Source organism: Nycticebus coucang, chromosome 20, assembly GCF_027406575.1.
Source record: "Nycticebus coucang isolate mNycCou1 chromosome 20, mNycCou1.pri, whole genome shotgun sequence".
In the NCBI taxonomy this organism is placed as follows: Eukaryota; Metazoa; Chordata; class Mammalia; order Primates; family Lorisidae; genus Nycticebus; species Nycticebus coucang.
This window is the reverse complement of record NC_069799.1, coordinates 12,963,521-12,986,089: the sequence shown is the minus strand read 5'-3', so window position 1 is coordinate 12,986,089 and position 22,569 is coordinate 12,963,521. Positions and strand designations below refer to the sequence as shown.

Here is a 22,569-nt window from a genome sequence, read left to right as displayed (position 1 = left end):
ATTTCTAGGCATATTGTTTTTTGTAGTAATTGTTGAGAAGTTTATATTTCTGTGGTATTTGTTGTTATTTTTCCTTTTTTGTCCTTACTGGGGTTATTAAAAATCTTTTTTTTCTATTTCTTGTTAGTGAAGCCAATGGTTTAGCAATTTTGTCAATCTTTCAAAGAACAAACTTTATGTTTTGCTGATCATTTGAATGATTCTTGTGTTCTCAATTTCATCTAATTCTGCTCTGATTTTGGTTATTTCTTTTCTTCTGCTAGATTTGGGCTTGGATTCTTCTTCCTTTTCCAGTTGATTGTTTGATATGTTCAATTAGTTTGTAGACTTGTGCTGTTTCTGTTTTCTGGATGCAGTCATCTAATGTTATAAATTTCCCTCTGAGGACTGCCTTTTCAGTATCCCACACTGTTTGATAGCTTGTGGCTTTATTGTCATTTTGTTTCAGAAATCTAATGATTTCTTTCTTAACCTCATTCTTTAGCCAGCTGTCATGTATCATAAGGTTACTAATCAGCTGTCATGTATCATAAGGTTACTAATATCCATGATATTATGTGGATATAAAGAATTCTGTTGATGTGAATTCAATTTTATTCTGTGATGATCAAGGAAAATACAGGGAATAATTTCTATTCTTTTAAATTCGTGAAGGTTTGACTTGTCCCCTAAGATATTATTAATTTTGGAGGATGATCCAAGGTCTGATGAGAAAAATGTGCACTCAGTTTTATTAGGATGAAATGTTGTGTATATATCTGTTGAGTCCATTTGTTCTAGGGTCATGTTCAACTCCAACTTTCTTTGCCAAGTTTCTGATTAGAGGATCTGTCCAGTTCTGTCAGAGGGGTGTTGAAATCTCCAACTATTATACAGCTGGCAGATATTACATAGTTCAGATTATTTATAGTTCATTTTGTGTTATCAAGGAAAATTTAAGTTGAGGTATAAATGTTAATGATTGAAATCTCTTCATGAGGTACGTTTCCTTTGAAGAATATGTAGTGTCCATCCTTTTCCCTCCTCATTGGTTTTATCTCTCCAAAAATGGTTTAAATCCAATTGTATTTGTAAATAAGATTTTAACTCCTTCTTTTTCTGATTTCCATTTGCCTGGAACATTGTTTTCCATCCCTTCACCCTAAGTCTTGTTTTATCTTTAGAGGTTAGGTATGTTTGAGATTTTGTATCCAGTTGTTACTGAAATTTCTTTCTCCAGTACGTCTTTGGTGTTGGGGATTTGAAGAATGAATGCACAGACCACAGATCAGTGGTAGTATAATATTTCATTAGACAGAAAGAAATACAGAAGGAGTAAAAAAGCACCGGAGCATCGGGTAAAGGGGAAGGCACAGTCATAAGTCTCTTACACGGGCCCTTTGTCTACGGGTTTATGTCGCATTTTGTCTAGGACTGGGTAAGTAGAAAAATGATTTTTCAAAGTTAATGAGTATATTAACAAATGAATGAATGCAATCCCTCCACTGGGGCAAGGTTATTAGGTCTTTGAAGTTTTGGTCTCAAGGAAGGGATTAGGGTATGTGCTCTCTTCTCAAGGTGGACCCACCCCAAAATGTTTCAGGTTGCTTTATTCATGCCCTTGCTAGAGCCCAGGAGTCTGACCTGGAAAAGGCAGCCTGTTTATGCCTGGAAATGAGGTCTAATTTCTGAGCTTACCTGGGCCTAGAGAATGGGGGTGGGAGGGGTCCCTGTCCAGCCCTGAGTGGGGGAATCCTGTATCACAGTCAAACAGCCTGTACCCCTTAGGTGGGAATTCAAGCCATCCAGATTCATTGAGAGAATTGATAGGTATTGTGGAGTCTTATTCATCTTGTTTTGTAGAGGCCTTGCACGCTTGTGGAAGCTAGGCTTTGTAGAAAATAGGCTTTGTTCTTTAATTCCTGAGGTGTTTACTTTGGTGACCGACCATACTGCTTGTCAGTATGAAGAATGGGTCTAAGTACTTCCTGTAGAGCTGGTCTAGTTGTGGCAAATTTCCTCAATATTTGCATGTCAGGAAAATATTAGATTTCTCCATCACAGATGAAAGTCAGTTTAGCAGAATACAGGATTCTGGGCTGAAAATTGTTTTGTTTAAGAAGGTTAAAGGCTGATGACCACCCTCTCCTTTCTTGAAAAGTTTCAGCTAAAGCTGATATTTTTTCCTTTGTAAGATTTTTCTTACACCAGACTGCCTGCAGGATTCTCTCTCTTTCTTATTGACTTTGGCAAAGTTCATCAGAATGTATCTGGAAGATGCTTTGTTTGGTTGAGTTGTGCTGGGGTTCTGAAACTATCCATTATCTAAATCACTGCATCTCTCACAATGCTTGGGAAATTCTCCACCATTTTTTCCTGAAGTAGGGCTTCCATGCTTCCACGCTTTTAGGGCCATTTTTTTCACCTTCAGTAAGTTGTTTTGTTTAAAAAGGTTAAAGTTAGATGACCACCCTCTTCTGGCTTGAAAAGTTTCAGCTCAAAAATCTGCTGCCACCCTGGTGGATCTTCCCCTGAAGTCAATTGGTGCTTACTCCTGGCTGATTTCAGAATTTTCTTTTTCATTTTTACCTCACCCAAGTTCATTACAATTTGTTGAGGAGATACTCTATTAATATTGATTTTAACCATGGTTTGTTATACATCTAAAAGGATTGCATCTTTGGTGGTGGTTAGAAAATTTTAATTGATGATATCCTCCAGTAGGGCCTCCATGACTTTGGGTTGTTCTTCTTCCCCTTCAGGCATACCTGTAATTCATAAATTTGAAAACTTTATGAAGTTCCATAATTCTCTAAGCAATTGGTCTGATTTTACTCTTTTTTCTCTGCCTCTTTAAATGCCCAAGTTAGCTCAAAAGCCTCATCCTCTTCCTCTGAGATTATTTCTTCTCCCTCATTGAATCTGTTGTTACTTTTTAGTGCATCTTTAAGATTCTTGATTGACTAATTCAATTCCCAAGTTTCAATATATCCTTTCTCATTTTATCATGTCTTTCACTCATTCTTGAGTCAATTTTTTGATTTGTTTTTTGTGATTTTTAAAATTTTCCTTCAACTGCCTTCATCATTCTTGCTATCCATACTCTAAATTCCTTCTGTCATTTCCATAATTTTTCTTTTTTTTACTGTGTCACACACCAATACCCCACCCCTCCCTCTCTATGCTCTTCTCATCCTCCACCTCCTCCCTCTTTCTCTCTCTCTCTGCTCTCCCCTTCCCCCACCTTCCACTATGTACTAGGTCATTAACTGTCCTTATATCAAAATTCAATACATAGGATTCATGCTTTTCCATTCTTGTGATGCTTTACTAAGAATAATGTGTTCCACTTCCATCCAGGTTAATACAAAGAATGTAACATCTGCATCTTTTTTAATGGCTAAATAGTATTCCATGGTATACATATACCACAGCTTGTTAATCTGTTCCTGGGTTGGTGGGCAATTAGGCTGTTACCACATTTTGGCTATTGTAAACTGAGCTGTGACAGTCTAGTGAAAATGTCCTGATGATAAAAGGACTTTTTTCCTTCTGGGTAGATGCCCAGTAATGAAACTGCAGGATCAAATGGGAAGTCTAGCTTGAGTTCTTTGAGGGTTCTCCATACTTCCTTCCAAAAGGGTTGTATTAGTTTGCAGTCCCACCAGCAGTGTAAAAGTGTTCCTTTCTCTCCACATCCATGCCAGCATTTGCAGTTTTGAGATTTTGAGATGTGGGCCATTCTCACTGGGGTTAGATGGTATCTCAGGGTGGTTTTGATTTGCATTTCTCTAATAATTAGGGATGATAAGCATTTTTTCATATGCTTGCTAGCCATTCATCTGTCTTCTTTAGAGAGGTTCTATTCATGTCTCTTGCCTATTGATCTCTGGGATTGTTGACCTTTTTCATGTGGATTTATTTGAGTTCTCTATACATCCTAGTTATCAAGCTTTTGTCTGAATCAAAATAGGCAAATATCCTTTTCCATTATGTGGGTTGTCTATTTGCTTTGGATGTTGTCTCTTTGACTGTACAGAAACTTTTCAGTTTAATTAAGTCCCATTTGTTCAGTTTAGTTGTTGTTGCAACTGTCATGGAAGTCTTCTTCATGAAGTCTTTTCCCAAGCTGCTATCTCCCGGTGTTTTTCCTGTGCTTTCCTAAAGGATTTTTATCATTTCATGCCTTAAATTTAAGTCCTTGTTTATCTTGAGTCAATTTTTGTGAGTGGAGAAAGGTGTGGGTCCAGTTTCAGTCTTCTACATGTAGATATTCAGTTCTCCTACCACCATTTATTGAATAGGGAGTCTTTCCCCGAGTGTATGTTCTTGTTTGGTTTATTGAAGATTAGGTGGTTGTAAGACATTAGTTTCCTTTCCTGGTTTTCTATTAGATTCCAAATGTCTATGCCTCTATTTTTGTGCCAGTACCATGCTGTCTTGACCACTATGGCCTTGTATTACAGCCTAAAATCTGCTTTGCTGATGCCCCCAGCTTCATTTTTATTACTAAGAACTGCCTTCGCTATATGGGATTTTTTCTGGTTCCATACAAAATGAAGAATCATTTTCTCCAAGTCCTGAAAGTATGATGTTGATATTTTAATAGGGATGGCATTGAATATATACATTGCTTTGGGAAGTATAGACATTTTAACAATGTTGATTCTTCCCAACCATGAGCATGGTATGTTCTTCCATTTGTCAGTATCCTCTGCTATTTCCTTTCTTAGGTTTCATAGTTTTCTTTACAGAGGTCCTTCACCGTTTTTGTTAGGTATGTTCCTAGGTATTTCATTTTCTTCGAAGGTATGTTGAAGGGAGTTGTGTCCTTAATTAGCTTTGCATTTTAGCTGTTACTAGCATATACAAAGGCTACTGACTTGTGGACATTGATTTTATATCCTGAGAACTTACTGTATTTTTTGATGACTTCCAGGAGTCCTGAGGTTGAGTCTTTGGGGTTCTCTAAGTATAAGATCATATCATCAGCAAAGAGGGAGAGTTTTATCTTCTCTGCCTCCATTTGGACACCTTTTATTTCATTCTCTTGCCTAATTTTATTGGCTAGAACTTCCACCACTATGTTGAATAGTAATGGCGACAGAGGACAACTTTATGTTGTTCCAGTTCTCAGTGGAAAAGCTTTCAATTTTACTCCATTCAGTAAAATATTAGCTGTGGTTTGTCATAGTTAGCTTTAATCGGTTTATGAAATGTGCCGTGTATGCCTATACTCTTCAGTGTTCTAATTAGAAAAGGATGCTGGATTTTATGGAATGCTTTTTCTGCATCTACTAAGAGGATAATATGGTCTTTGTTTTTGCTACTGTTATTATGGTGAATAATGTTTATGGACTTGCGTATGTTAAACCAGCCTTGCATCCCTGAATGAAACCTACTTGATCATGATGTATGACTTTTTTGATGGTAAGCTGTAATCTATTGGCTAGGATTTTGTTGAGAATTTTTGCATCTATGTTCATGAGTGAAACTGGTCTAAAGTTCTCCTTTTCTTTGGGTCAGTTCCTGGTTTGGTATCAGAGTGATGTTTGCTTCATAGAACGTGTTGGGGAAGATTCCTTCCTCCTCAATTTTTTGGAATAATTTCTGCTGTATGGGAATAGGCTCTTCTTTGAAGGTTTGACAGAATTCTGTTGTGAAGCCATCTGGACAATGGCATTTCTTTCCTGGGAGATTTTTGTGTCTTTGATCTTAGAGCTTGAAATTGTTCTGTTCAGGAGCTCTATTTCTTCCTGGCTAAGTCTAGGGAGAGGGTGTGATTCCAAATATTGATCAATTTCCTTCACATTATCAAATTTTAGAGTGTACAGTTTCTGGTAGGATTCAGAGATAATCTCCTGTATCTCTGTGGCATCAGTTGTTATTTCCCCTTTATCATATCTGATTGAGGTTAGTAGAGATTTTACTTTTGCATTTCTAGTTAGTCTGGCCAAAGGTTTATTTATTTTATTTATTTTTTTAAAAACTAACTCCTTCTTTCATTTATTTTCTGAATTTTTCTTTTGTTTTCAATTTCATTAATCTTGGGTTTAATTTTGGCAATTTCTTTCCTTCTGCTGGGTTTAGGTTTAGATTGTTCTTCTTTTTCCAATTCCATAAGATGGCTTGTAAGTTTGTTGATGCGCTCTCTTTCTGTTTTTCAGATGTAGGCATCTAAAGCGATAAATTTTCCTCTTAGGACTGCTTTTACTATATCCCATAGGTTTTGGTAGCTTGTGCCTTCATTGTTGTTATGCTCAAAGAAGTTAATAATTTCCTGTTTTATTTCTTCCTGCACCCAACTTTCATTGAGCATAAAGTTGTTTAATTTCCATGCCTTTGTGTGGGGTTGAATGTTTTTGTTGGAGTTGAGTTCCACCTCTCCAAGCAAATTTTTCTCTCCAAACACAGCCTGGCTAACTCTTGTTTCTCAATGGATCTAGGAGAGCTTGGCTGAACTGTCTTCATGAATTGCCATCTTGCTCCACCCCAACATATGTGTTTTCTCCTTGTTCATTTCCATGCCCTAATTTTTCCTCTCACTTCCTCCTTTTCCTGAAATTTCCTTGTCTATGGGCTTGGGCACTGGAGTGACCTTTTGGTACAGGGGCAAAAAGAGGAGAGGAATAAAGAGTGAGAATGGAGAATGGAAAGAAAAACTAAAAAAGGGTGAAATGAAAAAATGAAAACAAGGAGAGAAGAATGATGGAAAGAGAAAAATTGGAATAATACTGGTGTACGGCAAGGTATGTGTGTGCTGACCTGCACCCATAATTCCAGGACTATGTGTGACTGAGGTGGTTGGTTTTCCTGAGGTCAGGAGTTCCTCACCAGCCTGAGCAAAAGAAAGACCCCATTTGTGCTTAATATAAAATAAAACAACAGTTTGTCATGCTGAGGACCTACCATTATAGTCTTTGAAAGGCCAAAGCTAGAAGGATGCCATAGTCCAGGGTTTCAAGACCTGCTTGGTCTAGGCCAATGCCATGGCATCCCAGCATAGGCCTCAGAGCAGGGCTCCATTCCATAAATAAAATACAGAATGAAAGAGAACAAAACAGACCATGAAAAATTGAAAATGAAAAGTAAAAATTTAATTATTAAAAAACTGGAATATGTGGGATATGTCTATTGTCATTAGGGAGATTTACAAGTGGAAGATGAGAAAAGTGAAAAAGAACAGAAAAAAGAAAAGGGTAGAGAAATGGAAAAGAATGAAAGAAAAAAAACACAGAAAAATCATGATCAAGGTGGAAATCTTGAAATTGAACAAAGTAAAAATGACAAAATGAAACACATAAAAAAAATTTTTTAAAAGGAAAGAACAAATTAAAAAAATATATACATATATTGCAATACTGCCTGGACACCAGGTTGACCTCTGGTTAGGAGATGCAAAACAAGCTTGCTATTTCTGCTGTGTATCATGGTTATGGGAAGCCACTATCTTGTTGCTGTTGAGACCTAGTGATTTATTTGACCTGAAGCAAGGTGGAAGCCTGAAGCTCTCACCAAACTTCTTGAGAGACATGCCTTGACCTTCCAAACAGTGCTCCTTGGAAATAAAGGGTTCCTCACAGGGGTGCAGGATCTGTCCTACTCACCCCAAAGCTGGCCACTGGAGTTCAATGTATGCCAGAAGCAGCCTTATGCTGGAATCCTGGGGGCTGTTCCTCCCTGGCAAGCTTCCTACCAATGGTGGTGCCCTGCCAGCAGCCCAGCCATCTGGAAATTCCACCCCACCCACTGGTTTAAACACAGCTACTGGGTTCCATTCAAGTTTGTTTGCTTGCTCAAGCTTTCCCATGGTAGCTCCAGCAAGCTCCCAAGTCCCAAAAAACCTCAGGATGGGTCTTCCCTTTCTCTAATGGTCCATCAAAGGGCTGGCTGGCCTCTGAATGCACACAGACACTGGCCTTATGGGTGGTCTTGCACTACTTCTGACCTCCTCCTTGGCTCCTGTACTCCCCTGATGCCTCATTATGCCCCCTGGATGATGTTTCTTGGCAGGGCAATCCAGCCAGTGCTGGCTGGAGTCCACTTTCCTCAATTTCACTGAAGAAGGCTCAGGAGTAGATCACTCTAGTCTGCCATTTTGGACACCCCCAGCCCTTTCCTTTACTTTTTTAATACTTCATCACTTTTGCATAATGGATATACAAATGGATGTCTACAGGACTTTTGCCATTCAATTATTATTTATCATGTGCTTTAGTTTGGCAAGTTATACATGTTAAAAATAATTAGAAGAAAAACTGAAGTTGAAGACATGAAAGAGCGTATAGTTGATGTCAGAGGAGTTAAGTTTTTTGTTTTTTTGTTAAATGAAAACCTTGAAAAAACAAAGTTAGAGGAGGGAAAATTATCTAAGTCTCCTGCTGTGATTTTCATAATGAACAAAGGAATTGGGGAATGTTTGAGAGGGAATGATGATATGGGGCTGAGAAAGGTAAAAATTAATAATCCTCAGGTCACAGTACTACATGTAAAAAGACCTTGAAAAACACATTATAAGACATAAAGTTTAAAGAAAAATGCTTTCTCATATTTGTAAATTTGAGTTCTTGAGGTGAGCTAGAATTCTATTTCTAAGGCTTGGAACATGAGACCTATTTGGTTTGTCATCTGACATAATTAATAGTTTCTCATTTAATCTTAAGAAAAGTTCCATGTCCCCCTCAATTATCAACATATTGTTAGGATTATGTAATATGTAGAAAATAATAGACTAGAAAGGGCACAAGACAAAATCATCCCTAGGAGGAACTGAGATGAATTAAATGGAAGAAAAACCTTCATTATCCTTATATAATTTTATTTAAAAAATTATATCTCACTTTAAAATTATGTCAGCATTTGTTAAATTATTATTATAGACATGTGAGTCTGTTGCATTATGCCCATACATTCAGCATCTTTTTGAAGGACACTTTGTATCTCCTCACATTGGAAAGAAGAGGGAAACATGAGCCTCTTCAGTATACCTGAATCCCTTAGAATTACAGGGAGGGTGGGTGAGGCTTACAGTCTCTGCCCTCCTGATACTTTCTACAAGGAGATTACATGTTAGGATTCATATCCAGCAGCCAAGTCACCTTATGTCAAGCTGTATCTCAAGTGGAATAATTGTTGTTTTTCAGATTCCCTGTTCCCCAAAGTCAGTCCCTGGACAGTGGGACTGTCTGTGTTTGTGCTTTTGCTGGTGTTCACTGTGATGATCATCCCTGTTCTACTCTGGTGGACTAGAAAAGACAGAGGTAAATGGGGAAAGAATGGGGAGTTTGACTTCATTTAGGGAGGAATCATAGACTTATGATGACATATAAATGAGGAATAGATGTGGGGATTCTTTACCATTTGAAATTGGGGGAAAAAACGTGAAGATGGAAAATTACTCCATTTCCACGGTTGGGGGTCTTATATTTGATCTTCTCTGGGCCTCTGCTAGTTTTGCTTTCCTGGAACTCCCTACCCCTCTTTTTTTGATAATTTTCAGTTTAGCCTGGCTTCCCTTATAAGAATATGGTGAACCACTTATGCAGGGAGGGTTTTGAATGTCCTCCAGGACTCTGCACCCATACAGCCCTCATCACATTGCACGTTGCCTTGTGCTGGCCATAAACCACGGTTCTTCACTGCTAGTTCCAGTGGCCTGCTCAGTACCCACCTCAGGGTGATTGTGTCACAAATATCTGGAAGAATGGTTCTGGCAGAAATAAAAACGATTCTTATTTTTCCAGATCATATCAGACAAGAGAACCATGAGCAGTTTCTTTCTTGGTCTATGGTTTAAACATAATATAACACTTAATATTTCACAGAATCTCTCATATTTTACAATTAATCTCTTATGTTGACTTGAATGTATATTTATCTGAACCTCATATGCCTAGATGGCATCCTCTGGACCAAAGATAAGCCCAGGTGAAAAGCATTGGCCAATAGCTGCCTAATTCAACTCCCCCCAGACATGAGGCCAGATTCCATGTGACTTCAAGAGAAAGCAGTGGAGTGAAGGAGTCCTAAGGGTGTTCTTATGTAGACTATTCTCCCATGAGAATGCATAAATAGTGCCCAGCAATAAGGAAATGTCAAGGAACCTTACAAAATACCCTGGCAAGACAGCGATTACTCATTTAAACTCCTGAAGATAAAGATGGCACTCAGGTAAGACAAATCTTTTCTTCCTTTTTGTAACCTATATTCATCCCACCTAAATTTAGCTTCTTTTTACCAGAGAGGAACCAGAAACTTCATGGGAGGTGAAAGTTGTTAGCAGATCTGGGGGTAGGAGTGAGAACAGTGCATGGGCTCTGCAATTTAATACTCAAAGTCTGTATGCAGGAAGGAGCTAGGATGGCTGTTTGAAGGGCTTATTGTTAGATCAAATGAGATTGTTTTCTACCTAAACCCAGTAGCTTCCTGGTCATTCCATAACCCAGTTACAAAGGCATATGTAACTGTATGTAATATAGCCATATTTAGTCAAATGTTTGTTAAAGAGATATTTTGAAAAAGTACCTATTGATATTAATTGGGTACTACCAGGAAAACTGTTTCCTAATTACTTAGGAAACTTCACAGAAGGGCTTATGAGGGCCTTTGCTAACTCTTATTGTCTGAAATACTCAAATACTCATCTTAAGTTAGTTAAGATAATTGAGGAGAAAGGCTATGGAAATCCCATTTGGCCCTAATTCTGAGGCCCTGTAGAATTCATTCCGATGGTTCAATCAGCATGAGATTCAAATCAGCACAAGATGCGGTGTGCCAGCCTCCTGAATCTATAAGACAGCTAAGCAGGATCCATTTGGAAGTATTTTAAATTGTGGATCAGAAAACTACCTTATTATTTTTGAAACTCTAGGGAATATTGCTTAAGAGTTTAAGGCTGCTCAAATACAGGCCATTTTGCCTGACCTATCTGTGGAAGAAGTACCCAGAGAAGATTGGCTCATTGGCTCAAGGTGGGATGCAGCAATCCCTCCCAAATGCTTAGTCCAATGACATCTTCACCTTAAGGAAAACTCCGAGTTTCTTATTAGTTATTCTATTTTTTTCTTATCACTTTCCCGGTGTCCTCCTAATTACTATTGTGATAAACCGAGACTCTCTAAGCCAGTTTTCAATCAGTAAACTTGAAAGTGCCAGGAATAATGGGTAGCATTTGTACTACATAGCACTTTTCTCTTTTTTTTTTTAGCTTTGTGACCTAAGCCAAAACCTCACAACAGAAAGAGATACGCTTTCATATTCCATCCTATTTCAAAATGAACATATTCATTAATCAAAAGATGTTTATTTTTGATAGGCAGTGTTTAAACCTTAGAAATCAAACAGCATTCTATACTTGAGGTTCTTGAATTATTATATGAAAGATAAAGCCCACATACAATTAAATGCTCCTCTATAATCTGAAATAGTGTTTGAAGATAAGTAAAATGGTTTTCTGATACTTTTGAAAAAAGACGTGAATAGCAGTCCTGAACCATAAAAGTTCAAAACCGACAATACCACAGGTAGTTACTCATCCCAATTTCTTGCAGGTAGTGAGGGTCTACTTGACTTGTCATAAGGTCACCTCAATCTAAAACAGTGTTCCCTGGAAACACTGGCAAATTTCTTACCAATAATGTCTCTATCTAAATCTCTGGGACTTGCCGAATCTTTAGTGAAGCTTTAAAGTGACACTGTCATACAACCAAGGAGATGTCAACATTGCTGAAACGCACATTATGGAATAAATGCTTTTAATTCTAGAATGAGAATGGGAATTACTGCACCTTTTAAATGTGATTGATTTCAGAATAGCATTATACAATTACCTTATGTATCAGTTGATACGTGTTAAAGGAACCATGTGAATGTAATTTATATACTTACGAAATTCCAGTTTCTTTGTAAGAGCTGAGCCTGCCCCCCACCAACCCGTTTGGGATTTTTTTCCTTCTTTACCAGAAATGAATATAGAATAGATTTTAATGGGAATTTTAAAAACCATCTAAATCATTTCTATCTAAATCATTTCAGGAGGCATTTTAAAACCCCATACATAGAAGTAAATGAAAGCGCACAAAATGTTATAAGTTTCAGCGGTTTTAGAGCGACTGTTAAGTTCATCAGTTTTTGCTTGTCTCCTATACATCTTTTTTTTAAAGTTTGTACATAGGTAACAGAGTTACTTTTTAAGATACATAAAGGCTGTAAGTTAATTGTGGTGTGTATTAAGAAGGATAATGACGTGAGGAATTAGGATTTTGTGTGTTTTATATATTTTCATCTGCCTTCAACTTCCTACTCCGGCTTTTGTACTTGAATTTTTTTCCTGTGAACAAATGCCCTCAACATTACCACTGTGAAGTCAGCTGCTGACTGTACCTCTTGAACATACTTACACTATTTTGCACATTATGGGAAACGGTAAATGTATAAGTTTATGCTTTGTTAACTGTAGATACTTACTATTCTGCGAGTTATCTATTTTTGTAATCATCTGTGGTTCATCATGTCTTTTAATTCACAATTCTTATTAATTATGGTATTAGGAGGGAGACACCACAGTTGGAAGTTTAGTTTGTACTATTTTAGCCAATTAATGAATGCAAAAACTACAGTGTCGCCCTGCTCTAATCCACCCTACTGTAATGTAGAATAAATATCTGTTTTGAAATGCACCCCAGGAGATGGAGTTGAGCTAAATATCTGGTTTTTCATTTAACTTTTTGGCTGTATTTATGGCCCCATGGCACCAACCTCGGGAGGGTATTGTGATGAGGTGCCATAGTACAGAGGGAACTTTGCTTTTTCCATAAGTTCTTACCTGCTAGCCTTTTCCTTACATGTGTACTGTATTTGTTTACAGACTAAATGTGGATATATAATTTAAAAATTTGGCTTAATAAACATTTAAACACCCCCTCAAAAAAGATGTGAATATTCATAGCATAGAGAAGGTATTTAGGCATAAATATAGAAAGTCAAGGCCTGTCAGTTTCTGCCACTTGAGGCCTGGCACTGTGAGGTCTGGCATGTTCCATTCCGTGATTGTCAGTGAATCCTTGTAAGTATACAAATCAGGTGTACCTTACCTGAAATGTGTGGAACCATTGTTCCACACACCATGTGTGTTTTGGATTTTAGATATTTTCCATATTATTTTTGGATTTGGGGATGTTTGTATTGTACTTACTTATCTGGGCATCCCAAGTTTGAAAATCCAAAAGCCAAAATGTTTCCCTAAGCATCAGTGTTGAATTTTTTTTTTTGAGACAGAGTCTCACTTTGTCACCCTTGGTAGAGTGCTGTGGCATCACAGCTCACAGCAATCTCAAATTCTTGGGCTTACTACTTGGGAGGCTGAGGCAAGAGAATCACCTAAGCCCAAGACCTGGAGATTGCTGTGAGCTGTGAAGCCATAGCACTCTACCGAGGGCGACAAAGTGAGACTCCGTCTCTAAAAAAAAAAAAAAATTCTTGGGCTTAAGCAATTCTCTTGCATCTGCCTCCCTAGTAGCTGGGACTACAGACACCCTACACAATGCCCTGCTATTTTTTTGTTGCAGTTGTTATGGTTTAGCTGGCTCGGGATGGGTTCGAATCTGTCAGTCTCGGTGCATATGGCTGGAACCATAACCACTGAGCTACAGGCACTGAAATCTAGGCTTTTCATATACCTGTCACCTGAATAGTGCACTCATAGACTCATTTAAATGATCATGTAAACAACAAAGAATCATCAGAGAGAACCTTCTCCTCTTACATGCTTGGTGTAGGTGTATTTACTTAGCCAGTATTATCTGGTTCTGCCTAATCAAAAGATGTTTGAAAGTCACTAATATCATGTGACCCCCAAATCACTAACGTATGCATGTAGAGTAATACAAAGATTTTTTGACATTAGCTTCAGGACTATTTTCTGCTGATTTGTGTTTGCTTGTTTGCTTTTCAGGTACGCTCCCAAAGCAAAGTGATATTTTGTAGGTTGGTATTTTATAATTAAATGCATCAATCTCATTTAGGAAAATAAATCCTTAGATAATCTCATGAACATGATAATTGGGCATTGTCGAGGAAATAGCTATTAGCTAAATTTAGGAACCTGGGTGGAATGTGTATCTATTTCTGAGAATACCCTAGCTCCAACATCTTAGGTGATTGTAATTTTAGTGACAAACAATGGTTACCTGATCCAGGCTTCTGTCAGCAGAGAATGGAACAACATTACTTTAGACTTTAAAATCCACATCATAACCCCAAATAAAGCTTTCATTGCATGCAGTCATATCCCAAAGTGCACCTACCTCTTTGACCCGCTCCACTGCACAGTGATATCACCAATACTGTTATATCCCGTCCTGCTGGGTGTCATGCTTTCTTAAAGAAAGTGGCCTTAACCCACTTCTGGGGTCTCCAGAGCTCTCTAAAACTTGTCAACATAATGTTGCTACAACCTGAGATGGTTCTGGGGTAGCTGCTACCTCAGTAGAGTGAGGAAACTGCTCTGCCAGGCCTGTGCCACTTCTTAACTTTCCCTAAGCTGTGCTTCTCCATGCCCTCAAAGCCTCGTGGAGAATTTTAATAAAATGAAATAACATAATGGCATCATCAAAAACTCTCTCACCTTAGACATCAGGATAATTCTATAACTCTTGACCAAAAGACATATATGATGGTGTTTGTGACATTGTCTCTGCTCTGTCTGGCTTTTGAATTGTATTCAGATTTAGGGGGTTTTTTGCCTGGAAAAAATGTCCTCATAAAAGAGGCAATGTAAAAAAAACTCCATATAGGCCTCAATGACTAGATCCATTTAGACTGAATTCAGTACTGAATTAAATTAATCCTGATCAGAAAACCACTTCATGTTAATTTACTTACATTTTCATTTATTCTGCTCAAACCTTTCCTTAGAAATGAATAAATACTTGTTTGGAGTAAAGTAAAATTTGAATGCCTTTCAAAAGATATCTACTTGGAAGAACAAAAGCACTTAACTATTCAGGGGTACCCAATCTTTGATTTCTCTGGGCTGCATTGGAAGAAAAAGAGTTGTCTTGGGCCACACATCAAGTACACAAATGCTAATGAAAGCTGAGGAGCACAAAGGTCCGTGCATAATTTTCATGAAATCTTCCACCACAGATAAGCAAAAGAAATCCTCACATAATAATATGGGTACGGGGTGGACATCCCTGATAGTCATATAAAAAAATTCCTGACAAAGAAAAATTCTTTCTTCTTCATCATCAGGTAGAGAAATCCTATAGAAAAGAAATTGTACTTTACAATAGTGATACATAGATGAGTAAAATAAAAATATCTCTTTCCTTCATTGGTGTAATATTAAAACATGAACAACAGATATTAAGCAGATAAGGTCTGGAATAACTTGCAGAAGAAGTGAGAGCAGAGTGGTAGAGGGAGGGCAGATCATGATGAATATCGACGGCCACATGGACAATTTTGATATTTATCATCACTGGTGAAAAGGTCTGAAGGGGTTTGGGAGGAGAGAGGTTTAACAATATGATCACGAGATTTGGGATTACTAAGACTCTATTATAAAATCCACCAGGGTGTGCAAGAGAGGATGTAGAAGACCACTAAAGTTGTTTGTGGTAGATGTAAGAAGCAAATTACACGGCCTCAGGGCAGTCTTTCTCTAGAAGATCACAAGCTGGGTGATCTTTTCATGGTAACATCTAGGACAAGTTGCATTTTCAGTCTTTGAGCCTTAAAATCCACAAACCTGACCAGATGTTCACTGTTATTCTACAAATTGCATAGTGTTGAAGGCTATAAATAATTTCTTAAAATTTCAGAAATTAATATTTCTCACCGAGGAAGTTGCTAAGTTCTTTGCTAAATTGAACATACACCCTGTGTCCACTCAGAACATAAAGGAGACCAGGAAAGGGGCTTCTCAGTAGTTGAGGAAGACTGAGGAAGAGGTGGGGAGAGAAGGCGTCTGAGACCTGTAACAGAGCTGGAATCCAGAAGTCTTGGTAAAGAATTGAATATGGTGGGTGAAGAGGGAGGTGATGGAGAAGGAGATATAAAGAGTATTTCTCTATTTCTGCCATGTGCAACTGGGTCCACTGATTTCATTCACAGAGATGATGAGAACCAATAGTTATATGGGAGTGATTTTTCGATATGTCTTTTGCCTTTTCTTTTTCTCAGATAAGAAACATGAATTGTTTTTATTGTTTTATGAAAATAAGAAAAGCCAGGCATAGTGTTTCACACCTGTAATCCTAGCACCCTGGGAGGCTGAGGAAGATGGATCGCTTTAGCTTAAGCGTTTGAGACCAGCCTGAGCCAGAGTGAGACACTGTCTCTAAAAAAAAGTAGCCAGGTGTTGTAGCAGGGGCCTGTAGTCTCAGCTACTCTGGAAGCTGAGGCAACAGAATCATTGCAATTTTCTGAGAGTATTGAGTATTTCTCTATTTCTGGTATGTGCACTGGGTCCAAGGGGTTGCCAAGAGTTTGAGGTTGCTGTGAGCTATGACACCACAGTGCTCTACCAAGGGTGACAAAATGAGACTCTGTCTCAAAAAAAGAAAAAGAAAAGAAAAAGAAGAAATATCACTATAGTGTCCAGAAAATAGTAATAGTAATAGTAAATCATATATGATTTATGAAAAGAAATGCCTGTCTTGACAAAGTAACTAGGAAAATGCCAGGAGGGCTATGTCAACTAATGAGATAAAAATGTGTCAAATATTCTATGAAACAAGTGTATGGTGCCCCATGATCATATTGATGTACACAGCTATGATTTAATAAAAAAAAAAATAAATGCCATTTTGCCATTCAGTGATGTTACAAAAGTGCCTATTTTCAAAGAAAATTATAAGTTAGTTTTTTTAAGTAAATAGAACAGATTAAGTAGTATTCTTTGATAATCTTTTTGTGTCGTTTTGGGGCTAAAAATATTGCCTACACAGAAATTATTTATGGCGGCGCCTGTGGCTCAAGGAGTAGGGCGCCGGTCCCATATGCCAGAGGTGGCGGGTTCAAACCCAGCCGTGGCCAAAAACCAAAAAAAAAAAAAAAAAAGGAAAGAAATTATTTAAAGTGGTTACATCTGGGTAACAGAAACCTAATGGGATTATTTCTTCTCTACCTTTGAATTTTTTTTAATGAAATGAAAACATTGCTTTTTAAATAAATGTTATTTGTAATTAAGCAATGACATAAAATTTCTTGTCAAAATCTGCCCGTGTGGGTGGCGCCTGTGGCTCAGTGAGTAGGGCGCCGGCTCCATATACCAAGGTGACAGGTTCAAACCCGGCCCCAGCCAAACTGCAGCAAAAAATTGCCAGGCATTGTGGCAGGCACCCGTAGTCCCAGCTACTCGGGAGGCTGAGGCAAGAGAATCACCTAAGCCCAAGAGTTGGAGGTTTCTGTGAGCTACGACGTCACAGTACTCTACCAAGTGTGACAAAGTGAGACTCTGTCTCAAAAAAAAAAAAAAAAAAAATCTGCCTGAGTGCCTGAGGTTCCTAGCACCCATTTACTACTGACAGGCTGTCTGCTGATGCCCCTGTTAGTGTCTTGCTGATACCCTGTGTGGAGAGACTATATCTTGCTCATGATGATCTTCCTAGTACAGAAGATAGCACCTTGGGATAAAGTAGATCCTCAAAAAATGTTTGCTGAGTAAATAAGAAATGTTTGTAGTTTGCTAAGTGAAGTCACGAAGATAAACTGATTCAATACAGTAGTAATTGAAAAGTAAAAAAGAGTTGTTTGTGGTAGACTTAAGAAGCAAATTACACAGCCTTGGGAAGTTTGCCTCTGATAAGCCGGATGGTCCTCCATGTGGACATCTAGGACAAATTGCTTCTTCAATCTTTTAACCTTAAAGTCCAAAAATATGATGACAGTGTTCAGTGTTATCCCTATAAATCATGTAGGATCAAAGGCTAGGGTGAAATTTCTTGGGATTTCAAAATTTAACACTTTTTGCCTCTTTTTTCTTTTTTTTAAGACAAACTCAGTGAAGAACTTGGTAAGTTTTGTGTTTTTCTTCTATAGTAAATTGAAAATTTAAGGTGTTCTGTGTCCACTCAGAACACTTATCTCTATTTGTAATTGATTGCAGGTCAAAGAAAATTCCTGGGATTTTGGGGTAAGTGAAATCAAGATTCTCACCTTTGACATGGCATATACCATTCTCTACAATAGCCCCTTCACTGCCCAGTCATTCAGCTAACCTTGAATGTCTCCATCTATTTGTAGGTCTGCTTGAAATGCATGAATTTACAGGTAAATGAAGGTGAATAATGTGTATGTAGTTAAGAATGACTTTGCACTTGTCTCTAATCGCTCTCTGAGATTCTATGGTGAAATAAAAGGTTTTCCTCAAGTAATTTTCCTCAGAAAGTCATTTGGTTCTTGGTATACGGACCAAATGTTAAATTAAGAACCAAGTCACTAAATGGTTTTAGAATGCAGAAGACACGCAAAGAACAGATGCAATGGGATCACCTTGTTCTGAAAGACCTGTTTTAAATCATTCATAATTAAGACTACTCGCTTCTAAAATCACCAGTACTAAAGTTACAAGATTCTCCAGAGAATATGAATATGATAAAATATGAAGTTTCATTTCTGTTCTCTGTCTTCCCTTCCTGAAACCTCAAGTCTTCCATGCCTATCAGGTAATGATTTTCTAAGTAGTGTGAATAAATACGTGCTAATATTTCTTCTACCTGGAAAAGAATGTAAAGTATGAAGCCACCATTTATTGGTCTAATTTCTCCATGTGACTGCTATCTTATTTCTCTGTTCTTTACAACAAAACCTCACTAAATAGTTGTAAATCCTCATTCTCTTTAATTTTTATCCTCCTGTATTTCTCTCCATCTTAGTCAGATAAAGGCCTAAACTCTAATAGTCTTTATGTGCCTAAATGTTTCTGCACCCCTACTGCCTTGTTCCCTTTCTAACTACATCTCCTTCTGATTTCCTCTCTTATTCTCTTTCAAGTGCACTGGCAGGTTACTCACACTTTGAAGATACTGAACGTGTTCCTGACTCTTTGCACATGGCATTGTCCTCCTGATATTTCTCTATCCTTCTGTTTACACTTCACTCCATTTCACTCTATACTAAGTACACAGTGGTTATGATATTTCTAGTGTAATTAGTGAGAGCACAGGTTTGAGATGTGGACAATTGTTAAAGGTGTTTTACAAGGCAGTGTCTATGCCTTTGGAGCCTCTGATACAGTATGGATCAGTTTCACAGACTTAATAATTTGGTGCTTAAGAAAAGAATTATTGAAAGTCATCTTATTTGTTCTTCATCCCTGTTTTGACCTCTGTCTTAGACGTTGAAACGTCTTACCTTAAGGGCTGCAATTAATTGATCTATCTTCTTCTTCTGCAGAAGATATAAAACTGGACGATGCCACTGCTTACCCTTTGCTTGCTGTGTCAGAAGATGGCAAACTTGTAAAATGTATTTCACAAATGCGAGATGTTCCTGACAATCCTGAACGATTTGATTCTATGCGGGCTGTGCTGGGTCAAAACAGCTTCTCTGATGGTCAGCATTATTGGGAAGTTGATGTAGGAGGGAAGAACTGGTGGAAAATAGGACTGTGTTTGGATTCAGTTAAGAGAAAAGGAGTCATTTTAACTTCTCCTGAGAATGGTTTCTGGGTTCTTTCCCTGCTAGATGGTGCATACCGGGCCCTTTCCAGCCCCCCTATTTGTCTTAATGTCCCTACACCACCCTCAAGAGTGGGAATTTTTTTGTAGTATGAGAAAGGGTTGATTTCTTTCTACAATTTGACAGATTTAAGTATTCTCTACACTATCAAAAGCAACTTCCCTGGGACCCTAAAGCCATATTTCAACCCTGGACCTCTTATTTCAGGAAACCAATCTGGCCTTTACATCCCTCACTAGAGCACAGCTGAGGTACATTCCATAGGGATCCTCCTCGTGGACCACAGTACCACATAGTCATTTTCCTACAAGGACATGGGTAGGCTGGGGGTGTCAGGATGACAAGGATGTCCACATCTCCGTTCCAGTACAGTGGGAAATCAGAATGCTCCCTCCCACTGGACCATTGCCCTTACTCCTCCCCACAACCCCTCTTCCCTTTAAAACATTTTCTTTTATAACTTTTAGGGTTAAAAAATGCAAACTCTCCCACCCTTCTTAGAGTTGATCTTGAGCTTTTGAAAGGAGTTGGCTAATCTCCTCAACAAATCACTGTTATGCATTTCTCAGCATGATTAACCAGATTAATAGTATGTTTCTTTTTTTACCATTAATTGGTGAGCTCTTCAAGGCTACATATCAAGTGTTATTTATTTTCATCAGTATTTCTGTGCCAAAATCAGTGTCATGAGACCTGGATGTCATTAAACTGAGTACCATTCAATCCTACCAACATCAAGACTAACCCATACCCTCAAAGTAATTTTCATACAGTAACTATATTGTACCAAGGCACCTCCCAGTTTCTTTCTTTTTTCTTATTTTTTATGTTAAAAGATTTAATTGACAAATAAAGATTATATATATGCAAGGTGTGGAACATGATGATTACCACAAAAAATTAATTAATTAACATGCATCGTGGCCCACACTGCATACTAGATCCCCAGAGTGTGTTCACCTTATAATTTAAAGTTTGTACTCTTTGACCAATATTGCCCCATCCCACCTTTAGCTTCTGGTAACCACTGCTCCTTCTCTGCTTCTGAGTTCAATTTTATTATATTTTCTTTAGATTCTGTAAGTAGTCAGCCTGAGTTTCTTTAATAGGTTAAAAGCTATAGGTAATGGTGAACAGTATTTCTCAGTTCAAGAAAATCTTCAGCCTTAGTGAATCACCTGATTGTAAGCTGTGCCTCTGAAATATAACTTGTGCTATATGCCTCTGGAATTCATAAATGCCTACCCAAAGATATCCAAAAATTGCAGATAAAATATCCTAAATTTAGTAAGGTGTATATATAATGTTAATGTTCTTGTCACACACGCACAAACACAAAGGAACATAGGGAAACTCTTTTAAAGAGTCAGATATGTGTATTACCTTGATTATTGTGATGGAATAACAAGTATGTTTATATATACAATGTTGTATAATGGTACACATTATATATATAATTCTTTGGATATCAATGTCACATCATTTACATATGTAAATAAATAATTACATACGTATACATATGTAAATAAATAATATTTTTCAATTGGGGAAGCCACAGTTCAATACCACATCACACAAATTAGGATCTATATTACAAAACAATAAATCAAAATAATGAATGTTGGCATGGATGTAGAAAATGGGAACCTATATGCACAGTTAGTTGGAGTGGAAATAGTAAAGTTGTGCTGGAAATCAGTCTGGGCTTCTCAAAAAACTAAAAGTATAATTAGTTATAATCCATCAATTTCATTCTTGGGCATATACCCAAAATAATTAGAAGCATGGTTTCTAGGAGACATTTAAACAGCCATATTCATGGTAACATTATTCACAGTAGGAAAACATAAAAACAATCCAAGTCAAGGCCAGGTGTGGTGGCTCACACCTGTAATCCTAGCACTCTGGAACACTGAGGTGGGTGGATCAGCTGAGCTCAGGAATTGGAGACCAGCCTAAGCACAAGTGAGACCCTGTCTCAAAAAAAATATCTGGAAGATGTGGTAGGGGCCTATAGTCCTCACTACTCTGGAGGCTCAGGCAAGGGGATTGCTTGAGCCCTAGAGTTTGAGGTTGCTGTGACCTGTGAAGCCATGGCACTCTATCAAGGATGACAAAGTGAGACTCTGTCTCAAAAAACAAACAAAAAAAGCAGTCAAAGTGTTTGTGTATGAATGAGTAAGCCAAGTGTGGAATATACATATATTTTCATCCTTTGGGCTACTATACTATAACACGTTAAATGGTGTGACTTATAAATAACAGAAATTTATCATAGTTCTAGGGAACAGGAAGTCTAACATCAAGGCAGCAGCAAATTTAGTGTGTGGTAAAGACCAACTTTCTGGTTGTATATGAAAGTTCATCTTCTTGCTGTGTCTTCATATAGCAGTGGGATCAAGAAATCTCCTTTTATAAAAGCAGCAGTTTCATTCAGGAGGGCTGTGCCCTAATGAACTTATCACTTCCCAGGACCCATCTCCTAAAACCATCACCTTATGGGTTAAGAATTTAACATGTGAATTTTAAGGTGACACAAATATTCATAAGTAAAATATTCACAGGTAAAATAAAGTGGATTATTATTTGTCCTTTAAAAAGAAGGAAATTCTGATATGCACTATAACATGAATGTCCTCATATATTATACTAAGTGTAGTAAGCCCATCACAAAATACAAGTAGTATGTGTTTCCTTTTATAAGTACTTAGAGTACTCAACTTTAGAGAGAAAGTAGATGGTGGTTTCCAGCATTTAGTGGGCAGGATGAGTGGGTGGTTACCCTTAAATGGTTGTAGTATTTTAGTTTGGCCAGAGCTTTGGAGATGGATCAATGTGATGGTTGAATGAAATTGTAAATGTACTCACCATGATACATAATGTTTCACTAAAACACAAATGAAA

At 37.7% G+C, this 22,569-nt stretch overlaps 1 protein-coding gene and 1 pseudogene across 1 annotated transcript; both read left to right on the top strand.

Moving 5' to 3' along the window:
• The window catches only part of LOC128572387 (PHD finger protein 6-like), a 283,036-nt pseudogene that overhangs the window by 212,557 nt on the left and 47,910 nt on the right, over positions 1 to 22,569 (top strand).
• On the top strand, positions 8,821 to 20,719 carry LOC128572389 (butyrophilin subfamily 3 member A1-like). Its single transcript, XM_053572296.1, has 5 exons — positions 8,821 to 9,239; positions 17,978 to 17,998; positions 18,092 to 18,118; positions 18,229 to 18,255; positions 19,381 to 20,719. The coding sequence occupies exons 1-5, from the start codon at positions 9,197 to 9,199 to the stop codon at positions 19,752 to 19,754; spliced, it is 492 nt and encodes a 163-aa protein (XP_053428271.1). The 5' UTR covers positions 8,821 to 9,196; the 3' UTR covers positions 19,755 to 20,719.